Source organism: Musa acuminata, chromosome BXJ1-11, assembly GCF_036884655.1.
Source record: "Musa acuminata AAA Group cultivar baxijiao chromosome BXJ1-11, Cavendish_Baxijiao_AAA, whole genome shotgun sequence".
Classification (NCBI taxonomy): domain Eukaryota; kingdom Viridiplantae; phylum Streptophyta; class Magnoliopsida; order Zingiberales; family Musaceae; genus Musa; species Musa acuminata.
Window position 1 is genome coordinate 4012982 of NC_088337.1, and position 23542 is coordinate 4036523.

Genomic DNA, 23542 nt, shown 5'->3' on the forward strand with positions numbered 1-23542 from the left:
AGGGTGTGTCGTCGTACGCCCTAGCATACCGACGGTTTGTACCATACCGAGCAAAGCTCGGCATGCCGGTACAGACCAGTATTCAAATCCCTATGTAAAATTGCTGCAAATGAGAATGCATAGGTAAAATTGAGATAAAGTGTTCCCCATAATCAGGTGCAAAAGCAAATAAATCACCAAAAAACCAAGCAGATCAATGGCCCAAATGATAAGGAACCAAACCTTAGAAATCATTACAAGAGAAAAACCAACCTAGAATTCGGCAACTTATCCTATCTTCTAATTAATTTAAAGGTACAAATTCTAAATTAAGAGGCAAATAAAGAAAATCTAGTCAAGAAAAAAATGCTCCTTGCTTGAAAGTGAAAAATCACTTTGAGATGATGGATAGAGAAGGAAAATCTTACCATAAAATCAAACATATATGTCATGGAGATTCTTCCAATAGGAGTATAGTAATGATGGCCACCAATATATCAACAACAGTAGACCCAAAGATAGCTAGTCAAGCTACATTAGTTTTCAACTCTACCTAAGTTACGAGTAATTCATCCATATGCTTGGTTTTCCTTTTTAGGAGCAAACCATGCATAAATACCTCTAAAGTTCCAAATATCATGGATGTTCATAAAGACCTTATGAACAGATTCATTTGAATATAGTATCTATGCATAGTCTCTTTTTATCTAGAGCCAAAAGATGAGGTAGAATCACTATCCTAACCTCATGTTGGTTTTTTTTTAATTTCCCCTAATTATGATCTTCCTTGCTAAAAGGATGAAATGAGCCATGATATCGAGATGGATTTAACCTCAGCAAGATATTGAATCCAATGTAGTAAGGAAGTTTTTAATAAGGAACAGAATTAGAATTCTTATCCATAACAAACAGATTTAACTGTCTTAAGCCAGAAGTTAGCTGGAAGAGCATTCATCAAGTTTTTAAACTTCAGAAGGGCACTATTGTCTTCACAACTTTGAGCAGGATTCAACTATCTAGTTTATATGAAATCACACGTGAAGGGAAGGGAAAGTATGACATATTCCCTTCTCAAACTGTTATCTGTAAGGACAAATTTAACTTCTCCCATGATCTTTTACTTATGTAAAACTTGACTAAGTTGATTGACAATTTGTTGGAACACTGAAAAGAGGTCTTTCCTTTTTGTAAGAAAAAAAATAATTGGACAAAAGATGAGCTAAACTCTAAAGTCTAAAGTACATTATATGGTTCAATGAACGGTCTCATGCCTTGGGATTTTGCTGAAATGCAAATTTAGGATTATTAAATTAATGGAGCTATGCAACTAAGTTCTGCCAGTGGACTCATTGTTCTCAACTCCATTTTAGTGTACAACATGACACTCATCAAAATGAAAATAGTTTTGTTATAAAATGAATGATTAGGTGGTAACTTATTATTATGATCACAACATTGTGATACAATGAAAAAATAGCTCAAGTGCAAATGGCCGACAAGGAAATTACAATATTCTGTCAATAGAGCAAAATGGATATACAATATTCATTGTTTTCTCTAATGTGAATGTCCTTCATAACTCTGAACTATCTGAGATAATTATCAGAAATCTCAAATAAGAAAAAATTAAATAATCAATACATGGAACTTCTGAGTTATGACCCTTGAGTAACTGATGTATTGTAATTCCAAACTACTTATCTCTTCATATGAAAACAAAAAATTATTTGGAAAACCAATCAGGAAACACCTATTAATAAAATAAAAAACATAAATAAAATATGCATGGAGCTTCTGACCATTAAGCAAACTGATGTATTTTAATTCCAAGCTAATTATCTATTCATATGAAAACCAATATATATCTGGAAAACCAATCAGAAGACACCGTTAAGAAAATAAACAAACATTATGTTTGCAAAGTTAAAACACCTTTAGCAATGGGCGGAGATAGAAACTTCCAGGAAATAAATCGACAAAGGTGAATGTTCCACCAGCACTGCTGATCGAGTTGTTCCTGTAACCATCTTCACCACTCAATGATAATAAAACAGAAGGGAATAGTTCTCCGTTCTCCTTTTCGTCATGTATGTGCACTACAATCTGACTAAGCTGTTCACATGTAAAAGAACTAGGTCCAACTTGTTTAAGATGATAACCTGGCTGTAGAAGCATAAAAAGAATATGAGAAGATAATAGTAAAGAGAATCACAGAGATTCTTCTACGTGGAAACTACAAAAGCAGTTCATTAACAATGAATATCCAAGTAACATGAATCTGGAACAAGTTTAGAAACTTAAATCTCACTAGAATATTTCAACAAATATATGTGAAAAATATGCTAACACATTTACATAAAATATTTCATGGAATAAAAAGTGACAAGATTTTGAGACGCAGCATACTCAGAGTTCTCTTTTGGATTTAGTACCTTCCAAGATGCTTTAAAGAATCAGGCACTCTATTACTGGTACCCACCAGAAATAAAAAAACAGAACTAAGGACCAATTGCAAGATAAAAAAACCTAATGCTAACCTTTGAAGCTTCAACTTTGTAACTTATATCATCATACAAGGGCCCAGCAGTAAAAGAACCATATATTCCAGTCTCAGTTTCAAAAGCTAAATCCCCTTTCTGCAAAGAGACATAACTGCTGCTCCCCATGGCAGTGATTCTTATATTAACACCATCTAGAGCAGGAGATACTGATCCTTCAATATACAACCCAACTCGACCACTAATCGGAGGAATAGAAGCTTGACATCCATCAACAGAAACTGATACCTGCCCGTTTAGATCGGTAAACATATATCAAAGCATAAGTTCATGAATTTAAATCTGATATGAATTAGGAAAATATGTATTACTTACCTGCCTCTGCCTTGGATAAAAAAGTATCTTCTTCTCCTGTCCAGCACTGCAAAATGCAAATGTATTTAAAGATTAAGGTATAAGTAAAAAAATGGTCAGGTAATCATAGAAAGAACTTAGTTCTGATCATCATAAGTGTAGGCATAATAGGAAAGGCTGAACATCAGAAAAATTAAATAGCAGACAATTTTATAACATAAAATTGTCTGTTATTTGATGAATCAAATAGATGCAGAACATTTTGCTAGCAAAAACTTAACAGATATTTGAATTTGTTAAAAATGTTAGTCCTTGTATCATCATTCTAAAAAAAAAGAAATTCTTAGATATACAAAATTTAGGTCCTGATTCATTGGATTGGAATTCCAAGTAATATATAGTTCATATAACATGCATATACATATATGAATATTAGTATATGGTTGAGAGAATTAGTACTGCAAATTATGAGGCAATTATTTTATGTATAAAGCTGGTATTCACTACCTAACATCATCAGTGGATATTCATATGAGATCAAGAACATGGATGAACCATATATTAGAACATGCACATCTAGCTAAATGACAAAAGAAGGATGCAATAACATGCATCATTGGTCAGCCATGTTGTTCATATTCTATTGTCCCAAGAAAAAGAAGGTTGATGGTCTAACTACTGATCTGATTAGAGAAACAAGGTCAGTTGCTAGTTATCTGAGAGTAGTGATAGTAATCGGAAAGATAAAGGTAAATTGCTATGTGCGAAACCATTGTTGTGCAAACCAAATTCACATAAACATAATAGATCCACTCGGTCTCATATCAGATAATTGCTCTACAGAGTATAGATTGACTCCATAAGTATATGATGATAAAAAGCCATCATCCTTGATACAATTCTGTCGTAGCATGATAATCTTTTAACATATTTTCCAAGGACTGCCAGTGCCAGCCTAATGTGTTATCATGAATACTCCAACTGATCAAAATAGTCTACAAGTTCAAGCTGGACTTCATAGCCCTCCATAATAACCAAATCAGAATCATATAATTACCTGGTATCTTGAGGAGAAAAGATAAGATCCTCTCCAAGGTCAGACCAGATTGAGTATTCATACACAGCAATGTTCCTTTGGCCGCTCTTATCAGACGAAAATCTAGTAGAGACAGTATCAGAAGTTCCATCTCTATCAAATACATCCAGAACAATGTGCTCAGATAAGTCAACCGCATCTCGGACCAAGTCTGAATCAATGTGAATTTCTCCTTTAAGAAGGTACTTCTTTCCAGTAAGATATATGGGCTATTAAAGAGAGAAGGTTAATCATTTAACAAAAAGAATAAATGTTCATACTATGAAATGTAGAGCATCCAAATATGAATTCCCCACAATCAATTAAATCAACAAAAATATGGGGCCACCTCACCGTTGGATCCAAAGAGTTAAATTTCAACGATGAGCTCCCAAATGAAATGCATGAATTGACAAAATGCAGCTCATGCTCGCCAGGAGTCTCAATGCAAATCTTTTGTGGCCCTTTCTGCATTCAACATTGCAAATCTTAGAAGCCTGATTATACTAAAACCTTGTTATTCGAGTATTTCTGTTATGGCAACTCATACAAGATACCTTAATTGTAATATCAAGACGAGATGAATCAGGTAGGAGTATGTAGGCATCAGTATCATGTGAGGATATTAAGTTAATCCAATAACCTCTTTGGACAAAGACAATTCCTGTCATGTCTTGGGTACCCACATCTAGATCAATAAAATTCTCATTCCAACACCATGTATCCTCCTCAGGCATTGCCAAGGAAGAGATATGCTTCACCTGTACAAATGTCAAAGCATCAATTGTGGATAACAGCAACTAGAAGCCTGAAAAGATACACTATGATGATTGCTGATTAATTATATACAACCTGTTTGTGTTCGTTAATAAAGATAAATTAGGTGTCATACAGATCAGTTAAAGTTAATTATCTTATGTCACAGCAAATATAAGTATAGCTCAAGAATTACACACCTCAAGTCGGTACTTTCCAGGAAAAACTTTCATAAAAGTGAATTCACAACTCTCATGTGTCAAAGCAATGGTTTTTCTTTCCTGCACACTTTCACCAATTACCCTAACAAGTGATACAGATAGATTAGGGCTGCATTTCTCCTTGCAAAATACATTTCCATGAACATTGACCTGTGTCTGAATATCAGAGGACAATGACGCTTTCAGAAACCCACTTATTCACAAGTTAATCTTTTGAAATAAAATGAACACTTACACATAAATTCTTTAATAAATCAAGGTGAAGCTTCAAATATAATGAACGTAAGTTTAAGAATATAATCTGTGCATCAAGATAAAAGAAGATTTCATACCTGAAAAAATTCTACATTAAGTAAAGGACTGTTGACCTTTACATCAACATATGATGGTGAAAACAAGAGGCCTGAATTCTCAGAATCTACAGCCAGGGCAGATAATCGATATTCACCTGGTGGAACCTACAAGTGAAATTATTTAACTATAACTAAGAAAACATTTTTTAAATGAATAACAAAGCATCGGCAGAACATTCCACCTAAAGACTAATGAAAAATGAGTGATTTTAACTGGAAAATGAATATGCATAAATTGAAAATTTTGCATACACTAATAAATGTTTAAATTAGCCAAAATCTAAAAGCCAAAGCCAGTCATTAGAAAAAAGGTCTCACATAAAACTGATTCAGAACTCTGATGAAACTATAGTGATGATGCAAAGAAGTCTATGTAAGGTCTCGCATAAAACTGATTCAGAACTCTGATGAAACTATAGTGATGATGCAAAGAAGTCTACATATATACCAAGACCTTTTTGAAAGAAAGATGCACATGCATAATGGTTCAAATAAATCCATAAAATTGAAAAAGAGGAAGGATTAAATTATGGTTTCCTTAATTTCTTCTCTTCAAAAATAAGTTAACCCAACTAGTGATTGTCATTTCAACAGCTGCAGAAAACAAGTGAAAAAATATATTAACTTCTCTGTTCAAACTTCAAATAAACATGTACCATGAACAATTTCAATATTCCATAAAACTAATCAATATATAGAATGATCAACTAAATTATCATCACCCAGACCTTTTTCCTACAATGTGTGAACAGTTGTATGATACAATTTCTGTCAAAACAATTATTAGAGCTCATCAAATGAATTCCATGCTAATTATCAACCAGCAAATCATGTATGGTGTGATTTTGTGCTTTGTTATGCCAAACATCCAAATTTCATGTGCCAAGTGGCTTATATGAGATGAGTTTGACTTGTGCAAGCGCATAACAAACACTTGCATACCATTTGTTATACACAGATATACATCATTACCCCAGAATAAATGATGCTTATGCCACCATAGTATGCACCTCTGCTTAATGCTAGTAATTATATTTCAAACAGATGTCTAATGACAAACCCACTAAATTTAGTGCTAATTCCTCACTAAACCAACTTTTGTCAAAAATTATACTCATATGACAAAGGAACAAGCCCAAGATCTTAGATATGAAATGCTAAAAGAGTTGATGAATGAAATGTTTTAGACAGAAGCAATAAGCATTTCGAGATATTTTGAGATGACATAAGACCCAAACTACAAACAATTGTCTTCAGTTAGTAAATTTGCTTTCTTTTCCCTTATTGCAATTGGGAATGATAAGGAAAAGGATTTTCAAGATAAGAACCCCAGCCTAAGAAACAATCTATAATGTAAAAAAATCCAAATAATATATATCATGTCAATCTCCGTTCTTCGACTTCAAGAAAGATTATCTACATCGAAAACAATAGAGCAATCAATGTTTTAAAGTGCATGAATGACATTAACCAAAGGAGTAGCTCATGTTGTTTAAAGTCTTCAGACTGCTGTAAATGTAAATGCCACAAAGTTTTTTCATAAAAATGAATTGACATGTATAGTCTATTCTACATTAATGTTTTTATAACGTGAAAGTTCTGGGGAAGGACATGAATAGCACACAGCAGTGGCCGGTGAGTACGATAAAAGAGCTCCACCTGACACCCAACCTAAATCACCAAGCTGTTTAAAGAAGGCAAGGTAGTGTATCTGTGTTAGGGAAGGCCAGACAAGATAAACGAACATACAACCATTCCATTGTACCTATAGCATAGATGAGCTCCATAAATGCACAGAAGTAATGTGCATGAGTATACACATGTACATGCCATTTTATATGCAAAAAAAATATATCTGTATTTGTACCCAAAGATTCTGTGAATTCATACTTTTTTCTAGAGGATTTAGGTGCCGTCATATTAAAGTTGTGTACCATAAACTAGTACGACTGGAAAAGTAATATGTTCATAATATTTGAAATGTAAAAAAAAAGTATTGGTCATGGAATGTATTGGTGGCATAAGGATTATATTAGATAGTTTGTTATTTTGGGTTGTGATACATATTTAATATCAGACTCACAATTGATACATTAAATGAATTAGTTATTTCTGCCAAGTAATAGACTGTGAATTTGACTGGATAAATAACAATTATAATAGAAGACCTTGAATCTATGGGCTCATTTTAATTACTACAAAGTAATTTTTTTAAGCTTTGCTTGAAGAATTATAGACAGGGTGTGCTGCATTTCTCTCTCGGTTTACATCAATAAACTATATAATAAATGATAACATTGGATCCACAATTTTGTTGTTCTGAATCTGGATTGAATATCACAATGATTCGAATCACACAAGTATGAAGAACAGTGAACAGGAACCCAAGATGACAGACCCATTAAATATAATTCATAATCAAGTAAAATGACACTAGAAGAGTTAGTACAGAGAACTGTTCAGGGACTCACACCGATAATTTGCTATATCCAAGTGATATTTTCACACATACCTCAAAACAAAAACTTCCATTTTCATCTATTAGTTTCCGTTGTGGCTTGACATTCTCTGGCCCATGTGATAGTGTCACCTATATAAAAGAGACAAACTATGAAGCAGCATGGTAATCTAAAAAGTGAGAAATGATTTTTAGATATGACCTACCATTGCCTTCGAATCTGGAGAAATTGTTCGAACAACTCCACAGATATCATAGTAATATGCTTTTATGTCCTCAATCTTAGCCATATTTGGCAAAACCTAGTACCAGTAGTAAGATGTCACATGGTTGTTATCAATAATTTAGAAGCAGAAGGCATAGCAAAGGCATAAGCATGCTTATAAGCATCATCATCTCAAAAGAAATCTGAAACAGTATTGCCATGAAAATGCTGAAAATATCTTACCAAATAATTCTCGAGTCTATTAAATTTATAATGGTCCTTCAGCACAGCGATCGAGTAATGTTTAGACGTAACCTGAAAAAGGCATGGCACTCCAGTTGCAATAAACATGAGACATAAAGGATTTGCCAAGTAAAAATACCTAGTTGTCAAGTAAAAAATACATTTCGAAGTTATAAACCCATTGTCCTCAAATCTGTTGTAACCAGAATTTGTAACATATTTTACACCATAAATAGTCACGTAATGTTTCTTTTGGATGAGTAAGATTCCTCAAATACAGCCATCACAAGGGACTTTCATGCACTTTGTGAGGTACCCTGATCCAAAAGAACAATACAAGGGAAAAAACTGATGCTTCAATAAGTACAAGAGAAATATTGACATCACTGCTGCATGGACATCAATGTGAGGATCATAATGCACCACAAAGAATACACACAAAAGATATACATAACATGCAGACCCAAACAAAAGAAAAAAATAATATCCAGACTGGAAATCACTTTAATTCAGTGTTACAGTCTTACAGAAAATAAACATAAAAAAATAGCACTCTTATGCAAAATTAGATTACGATAAATGACAGATATCTTTCTAAAGCTTTATATGACCTTACACGACAACATAGCCTAAAAAACAATCTCTGCATGAGTCAATGTTTGACATCCTGAACTACTACATATCATAAAACACACATAGACAGACAAAGGAGGTGGGTCAATAGCAAAGATCACAACCATGACATTTTAAAATGGTTACAAGACACACCTGAACACCAACCAAGTTTGGAAAATGTTGGCAAGTGAGTATTAATAATGTTACAGACTAAGAAGATTGGATCATAACTTCATAAGAACCCTTCTGTATTAACATATGAACTGAGTGTAAAATACTAGAATGACCAATTGGATCATTTAAATAATAAACAAAGAGGAAGTATCTACAACACCTGATCAAGCTTGTAATATCCCTGAGCATCAGTAATTGTCTTCAGCTGGCCATCTACCAAAATTTTAGCACTATCTACTCCAGCACCAAAGTCATCAATCACACGACCACCAATAGAAAACCCAGTAACCTAGTCATGAAAATAGCAAATAATATCAATGCTACAAGCAATGTTGAAGCAAACATCTGAGAGTGTTGAATAAATGGAAAAGGTAAAAATTCTATCGAGAGAGGTGTTAAAGAGGAGGCAACTAATCGCTAGAATATAATTTATAAGTATATAGAATTACATAAGCACAAGTGCAGAAATATGTTCATGAGTAGAAAAAAGAAAGAAGTACTTGTGAGTTGTGACACATTACTATTCAAAGACATTTATAAAGGCAGCAAGGGGTGGCTAACATTCCAAAAGTTCCATATAATCAATTCAGATCCTTAAGACAAAAAGTACTGAATAATTGCACTTGTTGTCTTATATTAATTGCAAGTCATGGAGATCAAAGCTAAACTTGCAACAATAAATTATCAACTGTAAACTGGAGATACGCCAAGCTAGTAAACCTAAAGCCTCAAAGGAGAATCTGATAGATTGTGATTTTATCTGCCTCCTGCTCTTCCAAACAAAGTGAATAAAGTAATACATCTGAATGATTTATGTGGAACTATGAAGGAAATTTTTCAAGCAGAACTGCTGCCATGACCATATGTGACATTATCGTACACTACCAGCACTGGTTGAAAAAAATATAAAGTAGAATATTTTGTATATTCATAAATCCATCCTTAATCCAAAACAAAATAAGCATATACTCCCACTATCCATCAGATCACAAATAACGGCCAGCAGCTATCTGCCAGACTATCAATATTTCAAATCTTATGGTTGTAAGCAATCTCCAATTTCACCTATAGAGGTAAACAAATATCCATCAAATGAGAGTGCAAGTCCATTAAAGAACATTCGGATAATTTGAAGACACAGAAGCCTAAACTTTCAAACTGTAAAACAAACTTGTCACAGATTTTTCTGAAATAAAATAACCAATCTTTGAATTATCATAGAATTTCAATTTATTTTAATTTGGGTTGCATTGATCATAGTCAACATGGAAGAATTTGAAGGGCCTTGAAACTTGAAAGATCATTGCTCAACAACATGATAAAATGGTTCTCCGTCTGAAAGTTTATTTTTTTATGAAATATCTATATTATTTTGATGAGTTCAAGGCATTATCTTCTGTTCTCCTGAGTCCTGATTCTTAAAACCTTTTCCTTCCCTCTTGACTTCTTTATGCTATGCACTTATTTCACTTTCCAAATAAAATAAGTTGGTGAACTTCCTGAGTTTCCAAATAAAATAATCAAGCCTGTTGCTTTAGACGTTTCAACCATAACAAATATCTTACATGTTAAAATTGGACTTGACCAATGTGATAGATGAGTTATTTTTGCATTAAAATTCAATTTCTGTATCTCATAGCTACATAAAAATAACCAGATATACAACACTGTATAATTAACATAACTGATAGAAAACCAGCCGAACAATCGAGATTCATTCCTCTGTTGGAGAGCATGCATTTAACACAATGAGCTGCTGTGCAATGGCATGCACTTGCCAGGCAGTGCCTGTAATGCTATGATTGTGTCAGCTACGTGCCAACAACAAAAATATTGGCATGATCAAAGATGCCAGCCAGTACAAGATGTCATGATCAGCATGGATTATACTTGTTTGATCCCAGCAGTACACTTTAAAAATAAGGATCTATGACATGACAAGCACAGCTTCAAGATCAAGCTGGATGCATGTTACAAATCCATTGAGGTCCTCAGACATTTGCTTGATGAATTAGAGAGTTCTGTTCAGACTCCACAGTGTATCTTCAGCTGTGGAACAATCAAAAGTAAGTGTTATCTTCTACGTGCCTATATTATTGACTTAAACAACACCATTTGTCATGTTCAGTAATACTTGCATGTGGTTCCCATGAGGCATAAGCCACAAAGCAAACCATCCAAGCTAAATCACTGTCTTTTTTTCCCAAAAAGAGAAATGAAATTACTTTAAAAGCCTCTTACAGACCATCAGATGCCCCTCAGAACACAAAATATACATAAGATCTTACAGCCAATCCTGCCTCCAGATATAAGAACTCAGATCTTTGAGCAAATTGAGAAACCCAAATATCACCACAATTACCCCCATGAAAAACATGAGAATTTACACTCGACAAAACTATTCAGTTAATAGAGGGTATTCCTAATGCAGTTCATCAGAAACCAGTGTGGAGGTTCGGCCTTGTTCAAAATTTTCACAAGAAGCTCAGCTCTGCAGTATAATCCACAGAGATAACCAGAAAATTAACACTAAATAATGAGTAGACAAGTATTCCAGCCCGGAGTTTACAAATTAATTATGCACTGCGACTTATTTCCATATATTGATCGAGCCAATAATGAACTTAATGGTAAATACAACACAAGGTCTCACGCATATGACAAGAAAAAATTTGATGTGAACATCAGCCTGTACCTAGCAAGGTGGAATGGCAGGTGGAATTGGATGATAATACCAGCTACATTTCCCTTATAAAAAAACCTTCCTAAAAGCAAGGTATACAGTTTCGAATAATACCGCCCGTACCGGTCCGTCAGTTGACCGGTATACCGAACGGTATGCCGCTCAGTATATAGTATCGTACTGTACCAAGCGAATGTCGAACAATATGATATTTCAAACCTTGCCTAAAAGTATGTGTTATTAAACTGCGACTCTTGCAAGTTACAGAATCCTAGTTATTTCTCGTGATCATAATAAGGTGATTTTAAAACTTTGCCAAACACAATGTAACATTTCAGTTAAATACAATTGATTTCACTTCAACAAAGACAATTTGTTGCATAGCAACATGGGATTAGTCAGATTTAAATCAAGGTACCATGAAGGGAAGATGATCGCGAAAGAATATAGAGATAGAAACAGTTGGGGCTTAGGATGATGTCAACAAAGAAAATGAACTTTGATGGAGCTCAATAAGGGGAAGGATCCATGACCCAAAATAATTGGAGACTTAGGCTCCATTTCTTCTGCTATAAAGTTTATTCTCAACTTCCAAGCATGTGTCATCATCTTGTCTTCAATGACAAAGCATCTCTATTTATAGAGGTTAAGGGTTTGATGTTATCTTGCACAAGCTGCAAATTTTCATACTACTATAGCAGATGGAACATTATCTTTTTATGGGCTTATATTGGTTTGAATGAGTGTACCCTACTTAGGTCAAGGATGGACTTGGGCAGCATCATCTATGGTGCAGAGTCTCATGCACCTTCTTAGAATTTGAAAGAAAAGAAATCCAATCATGTCACTGGCTTTCTACAGTATGTATTTTTTTTAAATTAATAAGGCTTACCAAGGAATTTGAAAGAAAAGAAATCCAATCCTAGTTATTTCTATGCCAGTATGTATTGAGTTACAAAAAAGCTTGAAAAAAACTGAATTTAAAAGAAAAAGGTAACATCTTATACCAAGTTCCCTGAGCCACAACCCGGTAAGCTGTATTGGATCATACTACTATTGCAAGCCTTGAAAATTACAATTAGAAAGAAATTAAAAAAGAATATGGCCAAGATTATTGGTGCACAGAGATGTTAAAAGTTTACAAGAACCTTACAGGATTTTTGGAATTCTTGGATATAATAATAATAATAATAATAATAATAATAATAATAATAATAATGGTTCTTTAAAATGAATCTAAATATAAAATAAAACTTTTCACACCTGAAATTTTTGGGGGAGCTGTTTATGATAATGCTCAATAGACACAATCGCTGAAGAGGGCGAGACGTCAAAAATTGTATTCTCTCCTTTATAGTAAGGCAAAAGTTCATAAACCCCTATATAGTGATCAGGAAAAAAAGAAGATAAGATTTAAATAAATATGATTTCATATAAGGAACAAAAAACAGTGGCATGCCCATATTGATAGGATCAAAACAATTTCAAAATAAAAGCATTACTGCTTCTAGTTATCAACAAAACAAAACATATTTATTTGATTAGAGACTTGTCTAATGTTTGTCAGGTTATATACAATAGTTTCAGCATCCAGAAATTCATTATGAAGAAAGTACATAACCATTTTAACTTTGTAAAAATGGCAGTGAAGTTCTAAAGAAGCATTAGAATTGCCAAGTCAATAAAAAAACTTCTAATACATGTCACAGCAAACAGAACATGCAACAACTCAAAGGCACATCAGTATATCCATAGTAGGTATGGGCTATAGCTTCAGTACACTATCAAAGATTTACAAAGAAACCAATGTACAAAATTCTGTTGATAGATAGACCTATGGATAAGCCCTTCTTTCATTCTCATATCTAACTTAAGATGGAAAGTAGGAATTAAGTGTTGAATTATATAAGATCCAGCAAGAAGTAGAGCTGGCATGTTTTGTTTTGGCTTCAAACTACTTTCAGCAACACCAAGCTGGTCTAGTCAATTCTGACAGGTTGATGAGATAATCTACATAAAACTTGATTTAGACAATAACGGTGTTCCATGTTTTGGGTTATAGCAGATATTTAAAGAAAGATCCAACAATTTAAAAGTAAAAGCATAACGGCCCTATTGTTCCGATGGAGAGAAGAACCTATAATTAGCTTTTTCGGGAAATTTCCAAATGAACAATTTCAATGATATCTTTCAATTTCTTAGGTTACTATGTTCAACTCTATGTACTCCTCCATCCGAAGAGTACATTGAATGTACAGAAATAGCTATAACAGAATTTCTGTTATTCGAGCATGAGCTTGTTTAGCTTATAAAAGAAAATGGATCATTATTTCTAGATTCCATTGATATCAAACTCTACAAACTGATCTAAGCTAACACCGAGACACCTCGAACCTCAAGCCTTATTACTGATACTCATGCAAATTGCAAAGAGAAACACATCACCTGGTTTGGAACTTTAGCTTTTGCTTTGACTAACAATGAACATAATGAGGGAATAAATCGATTCTCACTAGGTAGCTGAATAACTTTAAACCATGATCACCATTTTGATATCCAATTTCTCTAACAAGTAATAACATTACCTTTTGCTCTATTCTATAATCTCATAAGTACCAGTAATGTTTGTTGAGGTTTTGACTCTTCTATTATTATTAAGATTTTTTTTTATATTTTGTTGTCAGAACTTAAGCCCAGGATGCAGATAATTTGTCTAAAACAGCATATTATCCAAAAAGCCTAGAAATTAGCACTCATTTAATTCTCAAAATATATTAGTTTAAAAGTCATAATTTATCTAAAAACATTGGAAATGGAAAATATCAAACTGCACATAAGGACTTGACAGACAATTAACATATCAAAACTTGAGGTAAATATCTAGAAAATGAAATTAACATTAATCCCATCCATCATCACCCAAATCTATGACTCTTACCCATCCAACATCACCAAAATCTATTAAATTTTAAAATGGACCAGTTGATGGGGACGAGTTTTGGAATTTGAAGCAGCATTCGCAATTTTGCCTATACTCAAAGAGTATATTGTCCAAAAGCCACCATACCAAACTGGTTTTGAGTCCCAAAAACATAAGTCTAGGATCAGATCTGAGGTGGAAAATTGTCCCAAACTAGCAAAATCATAGACCGGATTCATTCCAGTTCATTCATGTAGTAAACACAGATCTCAAGGATCAAATCAATCAATGGAAATAAAATAAAGTCCGATCAGAAATTTGCGTTTTGGCACTTGACACCTTGTGCAATCTTGACAAAATCGCAGAAAAAGAGGGAAAACTGAAGAAATAGAAGGGTATGGAAGAGGCGAAAGAAGTTTTTGAGGCAACTCTACATGGTTTTTGTCTCTTTTATATTTGTTTGTAGTCTTTCATCTTTTGGATGTCTTAGTAGCACCCAATGTCAGCTTGGCTGACTTCCACATTGCATCAATGGTTATCATGAGTCATGACAACTGAAGAAAAAAAGTGTCGAGGGCACTTGAATACATGATTTGAAATGCAACGGTCAGCACTTGTCTCTATAAAATATCTTACTAATCAATCACATGTTAACATACAAACATATGACTGTACTCAATATTCAGAAAAATACTAAAAATGTTATATAGCAGGTACAAGCCACTTAACCAAACAAACAGAAGAAAATAATATCCACCTAGCAATGAAGAAAGTTACCACAAGGTAAAGATTTAAACAGAAATCTCCCTTCTTTATCAGACACAGCATGGCAAAGAGCACTCTTATGCCTAGGTCCATTCCCAGCGCCTTCCGGACAATGCACCTCTAAGACATCATCTGAATATAAATACATGTGAACACCCACAATTGGATTTCCCTGCAAACACAAATAAACACATTGAGATAATTAAGCTTGAATAGTTATGATGCCAGAGCCACAATCACTACGTTAATACATAAAGCTACTTCATCTTCAACAATATAATCACTATGTTAATACATAAAACTACTTCATCTTCAACAATATGAATTGCTGCAATAATCCAGGAGTTTCCATTCCCAAGAACCAAGAATCTTTTTGCTAGACAATAATAGCATTTGTAGGCTAATTTTTTGTATATGTTTCAACAACAGGCATCCTAGCTGACATGGACTAAGTTTCAACTTCAAAGTATGTTTTTTCTTTGTCATATGTTCTTCCTTCAGTGCAATAGACATACTACAAGTGATTTTCCACTTGTATGTCAGGAAAACTTTGGGGAACTTTATTTGTGCCCCCACTCTAATTTTACTCTGACTTTCACTTTATTTCCACCACCTACCAAACACTTGAATAACTTTAAATCCTTGTCTTAAACTGAAACCATTGACATGTACTCCCACAATTTCCCAAAAACGGACCAATTAGTCTCATGTATGCATGGCATGGCAGGTTAACCTCAAACTATTGAGGTACACCCAGTACACCAATGTACAAACATCCATTAGAAGCGGAAGTTAAGATACTCATTAAGGAGTACTTTTAGGTGAACAAAGGGTTCTTATTATAAACTGAATGAACAAAAGATCAGGAATCAATATCTCAGGGACTCAATATGCTATTGCTATCTATTTTGTACATTTTCCTTTTATTGGATAATTTCCTAAGATTCATCTTAAGTATGTACAAGTATCAGGTTGCAGCTCGTTAGCCTTGTTCGGCTAACCTGTATAAGTGGAATTCCTAGTTGACAAACTTCTCACTAGGTAGTCTCTTTTATGATCAATAGCTCCTAGATTATTCCACTATTAAGCATCAGTTGCAGTACATATCCAACTTCATAGCTCATGGTGTACTGGACTTCTTCCACGTGCCATGCATGCTTTCTCAAGAGAACATTCCACGTGCCATGCATGCTTTCTCAAGAGAACACAATGGACGACAAAGAAAACATATCAAATCAATTCTAAGTAATAGACAAAAAATATAGGAAAGAATGTAGTAAAAATATACATATTCATGTATATTAAGGACAATGAAATGGAACTATGCCCAACTACTAGCATTATGTCAATGCAGCATATCTGTATTTTGTAGAATAGCTAATGCTGGTTGAAACCTCTATGATGATTTACATTATGGCACAACAATGCTGACATTTCAAAGTCTGATTGGATGGAAAGAAAGCTAATTAAAGCATGTAAGACAATTTATATTTAATGGATAGTACTTTCAAAAGAGACAGAAATAAATCTTCCTTCCTTGCTTCTACTTTGCATTAGGTGGCAGCTGATATGTGCTATTAAAACTATCATGCATGCCATAAAAGATCTATAAATAGTCCATCACACATAGCTAGGAATAGATATCAATTGCCAGACATTAAATCCTGGCTGACTAGAATTTCATTTACTTTTCCTCTTCCATTTCACAATTGACCATTGGGTGAGTGGAGACCAAGAGAATGATATGACAGATTCTACATGGATTTATCTGGGAAACACAGGGCATTTACTGAGGCCACATCTCCAGTAACACATATTGGAACAGAATGTGGCAAGAAGATAGAAAAAAGGTTAAAATTAACAGATACAAGCAGCAGATAACGTTTTAGCCTTTGAAATAGATGCCCTGGTCAAAAGAAGGTCAACATACCATGTGCCATGAAATCACCAAGGGAGATAAAGTTTAAATGGAATCTTGACAAGGAGAAACAGCAAGACTCAAAGATCAACAAAGGACCGAAAGGAAATGTCTATACAATAACCAAGATGATGAAGTCTCATTCGTGTATAATTACTGCAATACCTGTGCAACCACAAAACCTTGAAGATCATATCCACGAACAAAGAAGACATCATCCACCACAGCATTTCCAAAGCCTATATTCACCTACACAGACCAACAACTAGAACCATGTACTTAACAGTTTAATGTGCATTGCAGAACAATTAAATGTAATAGCAAGTATATTAAACCTCTGGTGAGCCTCTAACTTCGACTTCTAAATTTGGATGTGTCACGTGTAATCTGTAATTTCCTGCATCGTATGATGAGAATAATTAGGAAATTATTTGAAAAAATAAACTTATGTAACAAAAGGTAGTTAAATAAGATGGAATATTCAATTCCAGAACAAGTTAATAGATGCTTCAATAAAATAAATTGATGACAATTTCTTTAACATCATTTAAGCATATTACAAAGCATTAAATTGATTCCAATTGCTGCTTAAGTCTCAGAATTTTTTTTTCATAGTCTAGAGCTGCATCTAATCAAGTTACAACCATGATCTAAGTCTGGTCTCATCGATATGTAAGAAGAAGAAATCTTAAGATGACATTTGAGCAGGGTTGAAAGCAAGAATTGAGCAGATTTTTATCTGGCTGCTGAACAGATCCAAAGCACATTGCCAATTTCAAAGATATTTAATTTTTGCAAAAGGTTCAGCAAAATAATTGCATGTGCAATTCAATGATTTGAGCAGATCTTATTTGCAAATAAACTTTATGTTCAATCCACTGTACATTTCCATGTTTTACATTTTGGTCATAAGTTCTTTTCCACAATCATTGCCTCCATCCAAGGCAATATTGGACATAGATAAAAGCACGGCTAAGTTAACGATGCTCCCACCAAAACAAGGTCTGAGGAGGGTCAAAGCAAAGATTGAAATTTCATACCGTACCCGAGTTTCAAGATTAGCTCAGTACGGTATGGTACTTACTGTATACCCAGCGGTATACTTCGGTATACCGCTCGGTATATATATATATATATATATATATATATATATATATATATATAAGTACAAAAAAATCTTTTTCTGCGACATCGCCTCTCTTCTCCCCACGCGGGGCGACGTCGTCGAGGCGATGTCATACAAAAAACGAGGCGACATCGCCTCTCTTCTCCCCACGCTTGGCGATGCCACAAAAAAATGAGGCTACGTCGCCTTTATATATATATATATATATATATAACCGTTTTTTGCTAGGCAACGTCGCCTCTCTTCTACCCGCGACACCAAGAGAGCGACGCCGATCTCCAGGTTCTCCTCTTCTTCTCCCTCGGTCACCGCCCGATTTAAGATAATAACCGGACAGAAACAACCCCAATCGACAGTACTACCCGGTAGCGGGCGGTCCATGTACCGATCTATTGGCAGACCAGTACGTACCGGGCGGTATTATTCGAAATTAAAAACCTTGGGTCAAAGTATACACGTCTTAATCTTATACTTACCATAACACCAAGAATCTTAGTTTCTAATTCAAGACACTCATCAAGCTAGAAATGACTCTCATACTTAATCATCTTTACTATGTGAAGGACACCCTTCCCCTATTTGGTCCTTTTGCAATACATGTGTCCAAATACCTATCTTTATATATAATTCGAGAGCCGGTATGGCATCATCTGTATCCTGTATCATAGCTAAAGCTAAAACAGAAGACATTTATTTCCTATCTCTTACTTTTTGTACTTGCCTGCAATTTGTTTGTATCTTATGCAGCTCCTTAAACTTGGACAAGTCGCAATAGTCTGCTAAATTTAAATTCTAAAATATGTAAATTTGTGCAAGCGAATAGCTAGTGGGAATTTCCCAAGCCCAAATACGGCTTTAGTTCTCCAATGAGTACAGAATAGAAAAACATAAAGTGACATAATATAAAAGTCAATGTAATTGAATGTAAAACAGAAGCTTAATTAGCTTGTTTGACAAATTTATCTACTCTGAAGTTAAGGTAAAAAGACATAAGAAAAGTAAACTTGTCAAACCTGGAATGATGTTTGTGAATGAATAACCTCCTATTGCCGATGTCAAAGAAGATGCAATAAGGTCATCCGATATTGACAATAGCTCAACTTTTACACCAGAAGGTCCTCCATCTTTTATGGGACAGCTTTCACCGCCAACAGCACCAATGAGCCTTCCCGATAGCGTGAACCTACAGAAGTAGGAAAGAAAAAAATAAGAAGTATTATCAGGCTTTATGGACAAAAACAACCAAGATGCTTTCTTTTGACAATTAAAAAAAAGGAATTGGGAAATCTGTCTGCATGGCCCATACCCTGTGAGAAGGAAATTGATATCTGCATTTGCATTACAGCCATCTTGGTCAACAATAACATTGACCTGCAGAGTTTAATGACCAGTAACATTACATAAAGAGCATAGTTTGACAACTGAAAAAAATACATCCTGCACAGCAGATACGAGGTTCATATAATCAACACTAGAAGACTGAGTTAACTTGTTTGCCCATTGACTCACATTATCAGGTTTCCATGACCATCCATCAGGCCCCTTTACTCGGAGAACAAATGAACCCTGTTAAATGAGGTAGTAGCAATCAAACATCATATAGAAGTAACAAAATATGCAAAACAACATGCTTCAAACCAAGAATTGCAGTTTTGGCTAGCAAGTGAGTTTAATACTACATCAGTTCTGGTATTAGCAATTATCTACTAAGGCCAAGCTATTCTCATGCCAGGGTATGCCAATCAGATCACATGACTCAGTCAACCAGTAATCTACTGTTGTAATGTTAAAGTGTCTTCCATAGCAGGGTCTGCTGTACCGAGTCATACCGCCCGGTACAGGCGGTATGTACCGGTCCGACAGGTTGTCGGTACACAGACCGACTGTTACCAGTCTGAGAGTACTGTAGTACTGTAGCAGTATACTGTACTCAATACACCTGGATGTACCGCTCGGTATACCGTACCGTACCGGTACTGAGCTCAGATCGAAATACCGGTACGGTACAGTATTGCGAACCTTATTCCCTAGAACTTCTGGCAATATACTCATAAAATTAATGTATTTTTTAACAAAATGTCTTTATTCTGTAATAAAAGGTAGTTGGAAGACTTCTTTGTGGTTTAATAAAATAAGGAACCATCAGCGACTCTTCGTGTTAGGTTTGAGAAGTTAAAAAAAGGTAATGAATGTGTAAACATAATGACAATGCATCAAATTCGATGGTTTAATTTTGCGGTGTCAAAGAAGAAATAATGAAGGCTCCAAATGACAGAGTATGTTGACAATTTAGTAGGGTGATCCCAGAATGTTGCTTAGCACAATCACAGAGACAGAGACTTATTCATTTGTTCATACTACCCTCCAGCAATGCTACAAAGAAAGATGGCTGAATCCTATGAAACAAAATTATAAGGTAGATCTAGAGTCTGAATACAGTTCCTTTGCAAGCGCTTGTAGCATGAAGAAGTGATACACTGAGGCATTAAATAGCTGATGATGAAAAGAAAACAAATATTTATGATGTAAAATTAAACTTCCACAGCAACCAAAACATTCCCAACAAACATAGACAATGATACGGAGGCTTCAGTTCTTGGCTATCGACAGGAAGCAGGTTCAGACTTCAAACTTCAATCCAGCTTATAGGTTAAGACAGAAACATACCCAACAAATGAGCAATAACTTCAAGACCATAAAAAGCAAATGTATGTTTGATACTTTGATATAGACAACAAAACAGAAATCCAGACTGAATTAGATGCCTACAAAATTGTTTCTTTCTTTTTTTGTCCATCTTTGTATCATAGCAAATATTGTTGGTTCAGAGATCATGAGTAGCACTTTCTTAGGAAGTGTTGGGATGGATGACTTCGGTATCCACAGGCTTGATAACAGAAACATTTGGAATGGAATCAAAGGCTACTCAGCCTTTTAGGCTGAAAGCGGCTGTATGAAACATCACCACATTCCATAAAAGTGAATGACAAAAAAGAGCAGTTCAAATCAAGGATGGTGCTCCCTCATGCCAGTACAAGACTGGTGCGCTATGGGCCATCGGCGTGAGCCTCATTGATGTGACACCAACACAGACATGCTAGTGGAATAGACTTACCAAAAAAATGAAAAAAAAGGCACAGAAATCAGTAAATTGACAATTTTACTTGAGCTGGTGAATCACATGTTTGATTCAGATTCAAAGAACAAGAAACATGAGAAATAAAAAGGGTTCTCTGCCTTACAAGTCCATGCCAACATGATAATGAAGAGGTATCTGTATGTGGCATGCCAGAACAAATGGACCAACAAGTAATGGTCAATACGGGAGTCCATGAATAGAACTATTTCATGTGATTTTCAAGTTTAAACAAGAGCTACTGCTTTTTCCAACTATCAACCAATTCATTGGAAAAATAGAAAAAACACAATAACATCTTGCTTCAAAGATGGTTTTTAACTTTAAAATAAATTTAAATGTATGAGCACCACAGTTATCATCATCAAGAATTTGGATGAGCAGCACAAAAATTGTTGATAATGATTTAAAATGACAAGCACTAGAGCTGGTTATGTTTGATAATATATGAAACCAACAAAACAAGGAAAAATTACAGCCATCACAACACCCGCAAAAGGTGGAAAAGATAACTTGTATAGGTATCCCCAATACATTAGATAATAAAGTGCAGTCAGATACCTGAGTCTTCCTATTCCAGGCAATGGTGCTGAACACAAGAATATATAAACACACAAGGGATATCCCATGCTTTATAAAATTACAATAATGGCATGCAACTCAATTGCTTAAGAATAAAGAAGGATAAGCAACTTGTCATTCGTCATGTTTACGTTTATATAAGTAACAGTGGTGCATCATAGTCTATCAGGTGTAGCTTATTCAGCATATGTATAATAAACGGAACAAACACTAATAACTACAAAATATCACACCTTGTCATAAACTGGGATAAAATAATAACCATTGGGAGCACATTGTGTCCGCTCCTTGACCAACCCATCAACCGTGCACAGTTCAACCTAAATCAAATTGTGATGTTAGATAATCCACAGTCCAGACAGGAAATACACAATATACAAACAAGTCCCAATAAATCTACCAGAAAGAAAAACACACTACAAAATATTAAATAAAATGAAATATTTATATTTTATATATATACAAGAAATACGAAATAAATAAGCAAGTAGCTGCCAGAAATTCGAATAATATAAGTAGATTCAAATCGAGAAATGAGCCTAGTAGTATAATCCGTGGTTCAATTATACAAACACAGCATGCACAGTAATATCTAAAACTCAGCAAGGCTTATAGTAATTTACTCACCACGGACACACAATGAACTAACAATTCAAAGAAACACAACAAAGCAGAACATTAAACTCTTAAGAACGTACCCTTATGTGTGAATAATCCAACTTTGCATCCGAAGATTTTCTTGATTTAACCAATGGCGAGCTCGCCTGCGAGAACCACCACTAATTCGTCAATAAAGCAAGCGAGAAAGCAAATTGGCCAGGTTAACACGATCAAAAGAACGAGGAACTCTCGAACGTGGATTGGATCCGGGATCCTAACCTCGATGAATCCACCGCAGCCATGGATCGCATCCGCGGCAGCTGGTGAGGCAAAGAGAGCGAAAAGAAAGCCGAGGACGAGACCACCGATCGCCATCGCTCTCGATCTGGATCTTGGAGGTCAGATCCGCATGAGATCGAGGATGGGAACAAAGGGATCGAGAACGAGAACTCCGATCGACGGAGCTTTCCTCCTCTCTTGACCGGCTTCGTTGAGTTCGATCCAAAACCCTAAGCCTTCGACCGGACCCGGCGAATGAGAGCAGTGCGTCTGATGGCTTATATGGTGTGAGTTGACGATGTGACCGGTTTGATCATCGAAGAGGCGAACCCGTTTACCTTCGATCGGATCTTTCGAGGAGGCCGACTGCAAATAATCATGTGGTCGGTCTAATTGGCGATAGGGCGAACCGGTTAAGGTCCGGACCGTCCGACGAGAGTGTCCATAGTTGGGGTCTCTGATATCAATCACATCAGATTTCAATCAACCGAGTTCTCAATCGTAAAGCTCAGTGAACGATTGGTTGACAAGCGCCAGCAGCTGAGCCGTGGTCACCGACGTGGCTAATTCTCCACCACCTCCACAAATCCTCGTAGTATCTC

At 35.1% G+C, this 23542-nt stretch overlaps 1 protein-coding gene across 3 annotated transcripts in view; it reads right to left on the minus strand.

Annotated features, from left to right (window-relative positions):
* The window catches only part of LOC135581844 (uncharacterized), a 30213-nt gene extending 7002 nt beyond the window's left edge, over positions 1-23211 (minus strand). For all 3 annotated transcript variants that reach the window (XR_010481069.1, XR_010481068.1, XM_065089228.1), the window contains exons 1-22: positions 22941-23211; positions 22760-22825; positions 22295-22381; positions 19853-19909; positions 19650-19714; positions 19357-19526; positions 17553-17614; positions 17383-17466; positions 15312-15471; positions 12878-12993; positions 9092-9220; positions 8143-8214; positions 7901-7996; positions 7749-7826; positions 5216-5341; positions 4863-5039; positions 4464-4667; positions 4261-4374; positions 3889-4136; positions 2853-2898; positions 2517-2765; positions 1912-2142 (exon numbers count right to left, since the gene is read on the minus strand). Coding sequence is in view for 1 of the 3 variants with exons in the window: in XM_065089228.1 (XP_064945300.1) it covers positions 1912-2142; positions 2517-2765; positions 2853-2898; positions 3889-4136; positions 4261-4374; positions 4464-4667; positions 4863-5039; positions 5216-5341; positions 7749-7826; positions 7901-7996; positions 8143-8214; positions 9092-9220; positions 12878-12993; positions 15312-15471; positions 17383-17466; positions 17553-17614; positions 19357-19526; positions 19650-19714; positions 19853-19909; positions 22295-22381; positions 22760-22825; positions 22941-23036 (2733 nt within the window). In the remaining 2 variants the exon portion in view is untranslated. The remainder of the gene's footprint in view (positions 1-1911; positions 2143-2516; positions 2766-2852; positions 2899-3888; positions 4137-4260; positions 4375-4463; positions 4668-4862; positions 5040-5215; positions 5342-7748; positions 7827-7900; positions 7997-8142; positions 8215-9091; positions 9221-12877; positions 12994-15311; positions 15472-17382; positions 17467-17552; positions 17615-19356; positions 19527-19649; positions 19715-19852; positions 19910-22294; positions 22382-22759; positions 22826-22940) is intronic.
* Positions 23212-23542: the final 331 nt, after the last annotated feature.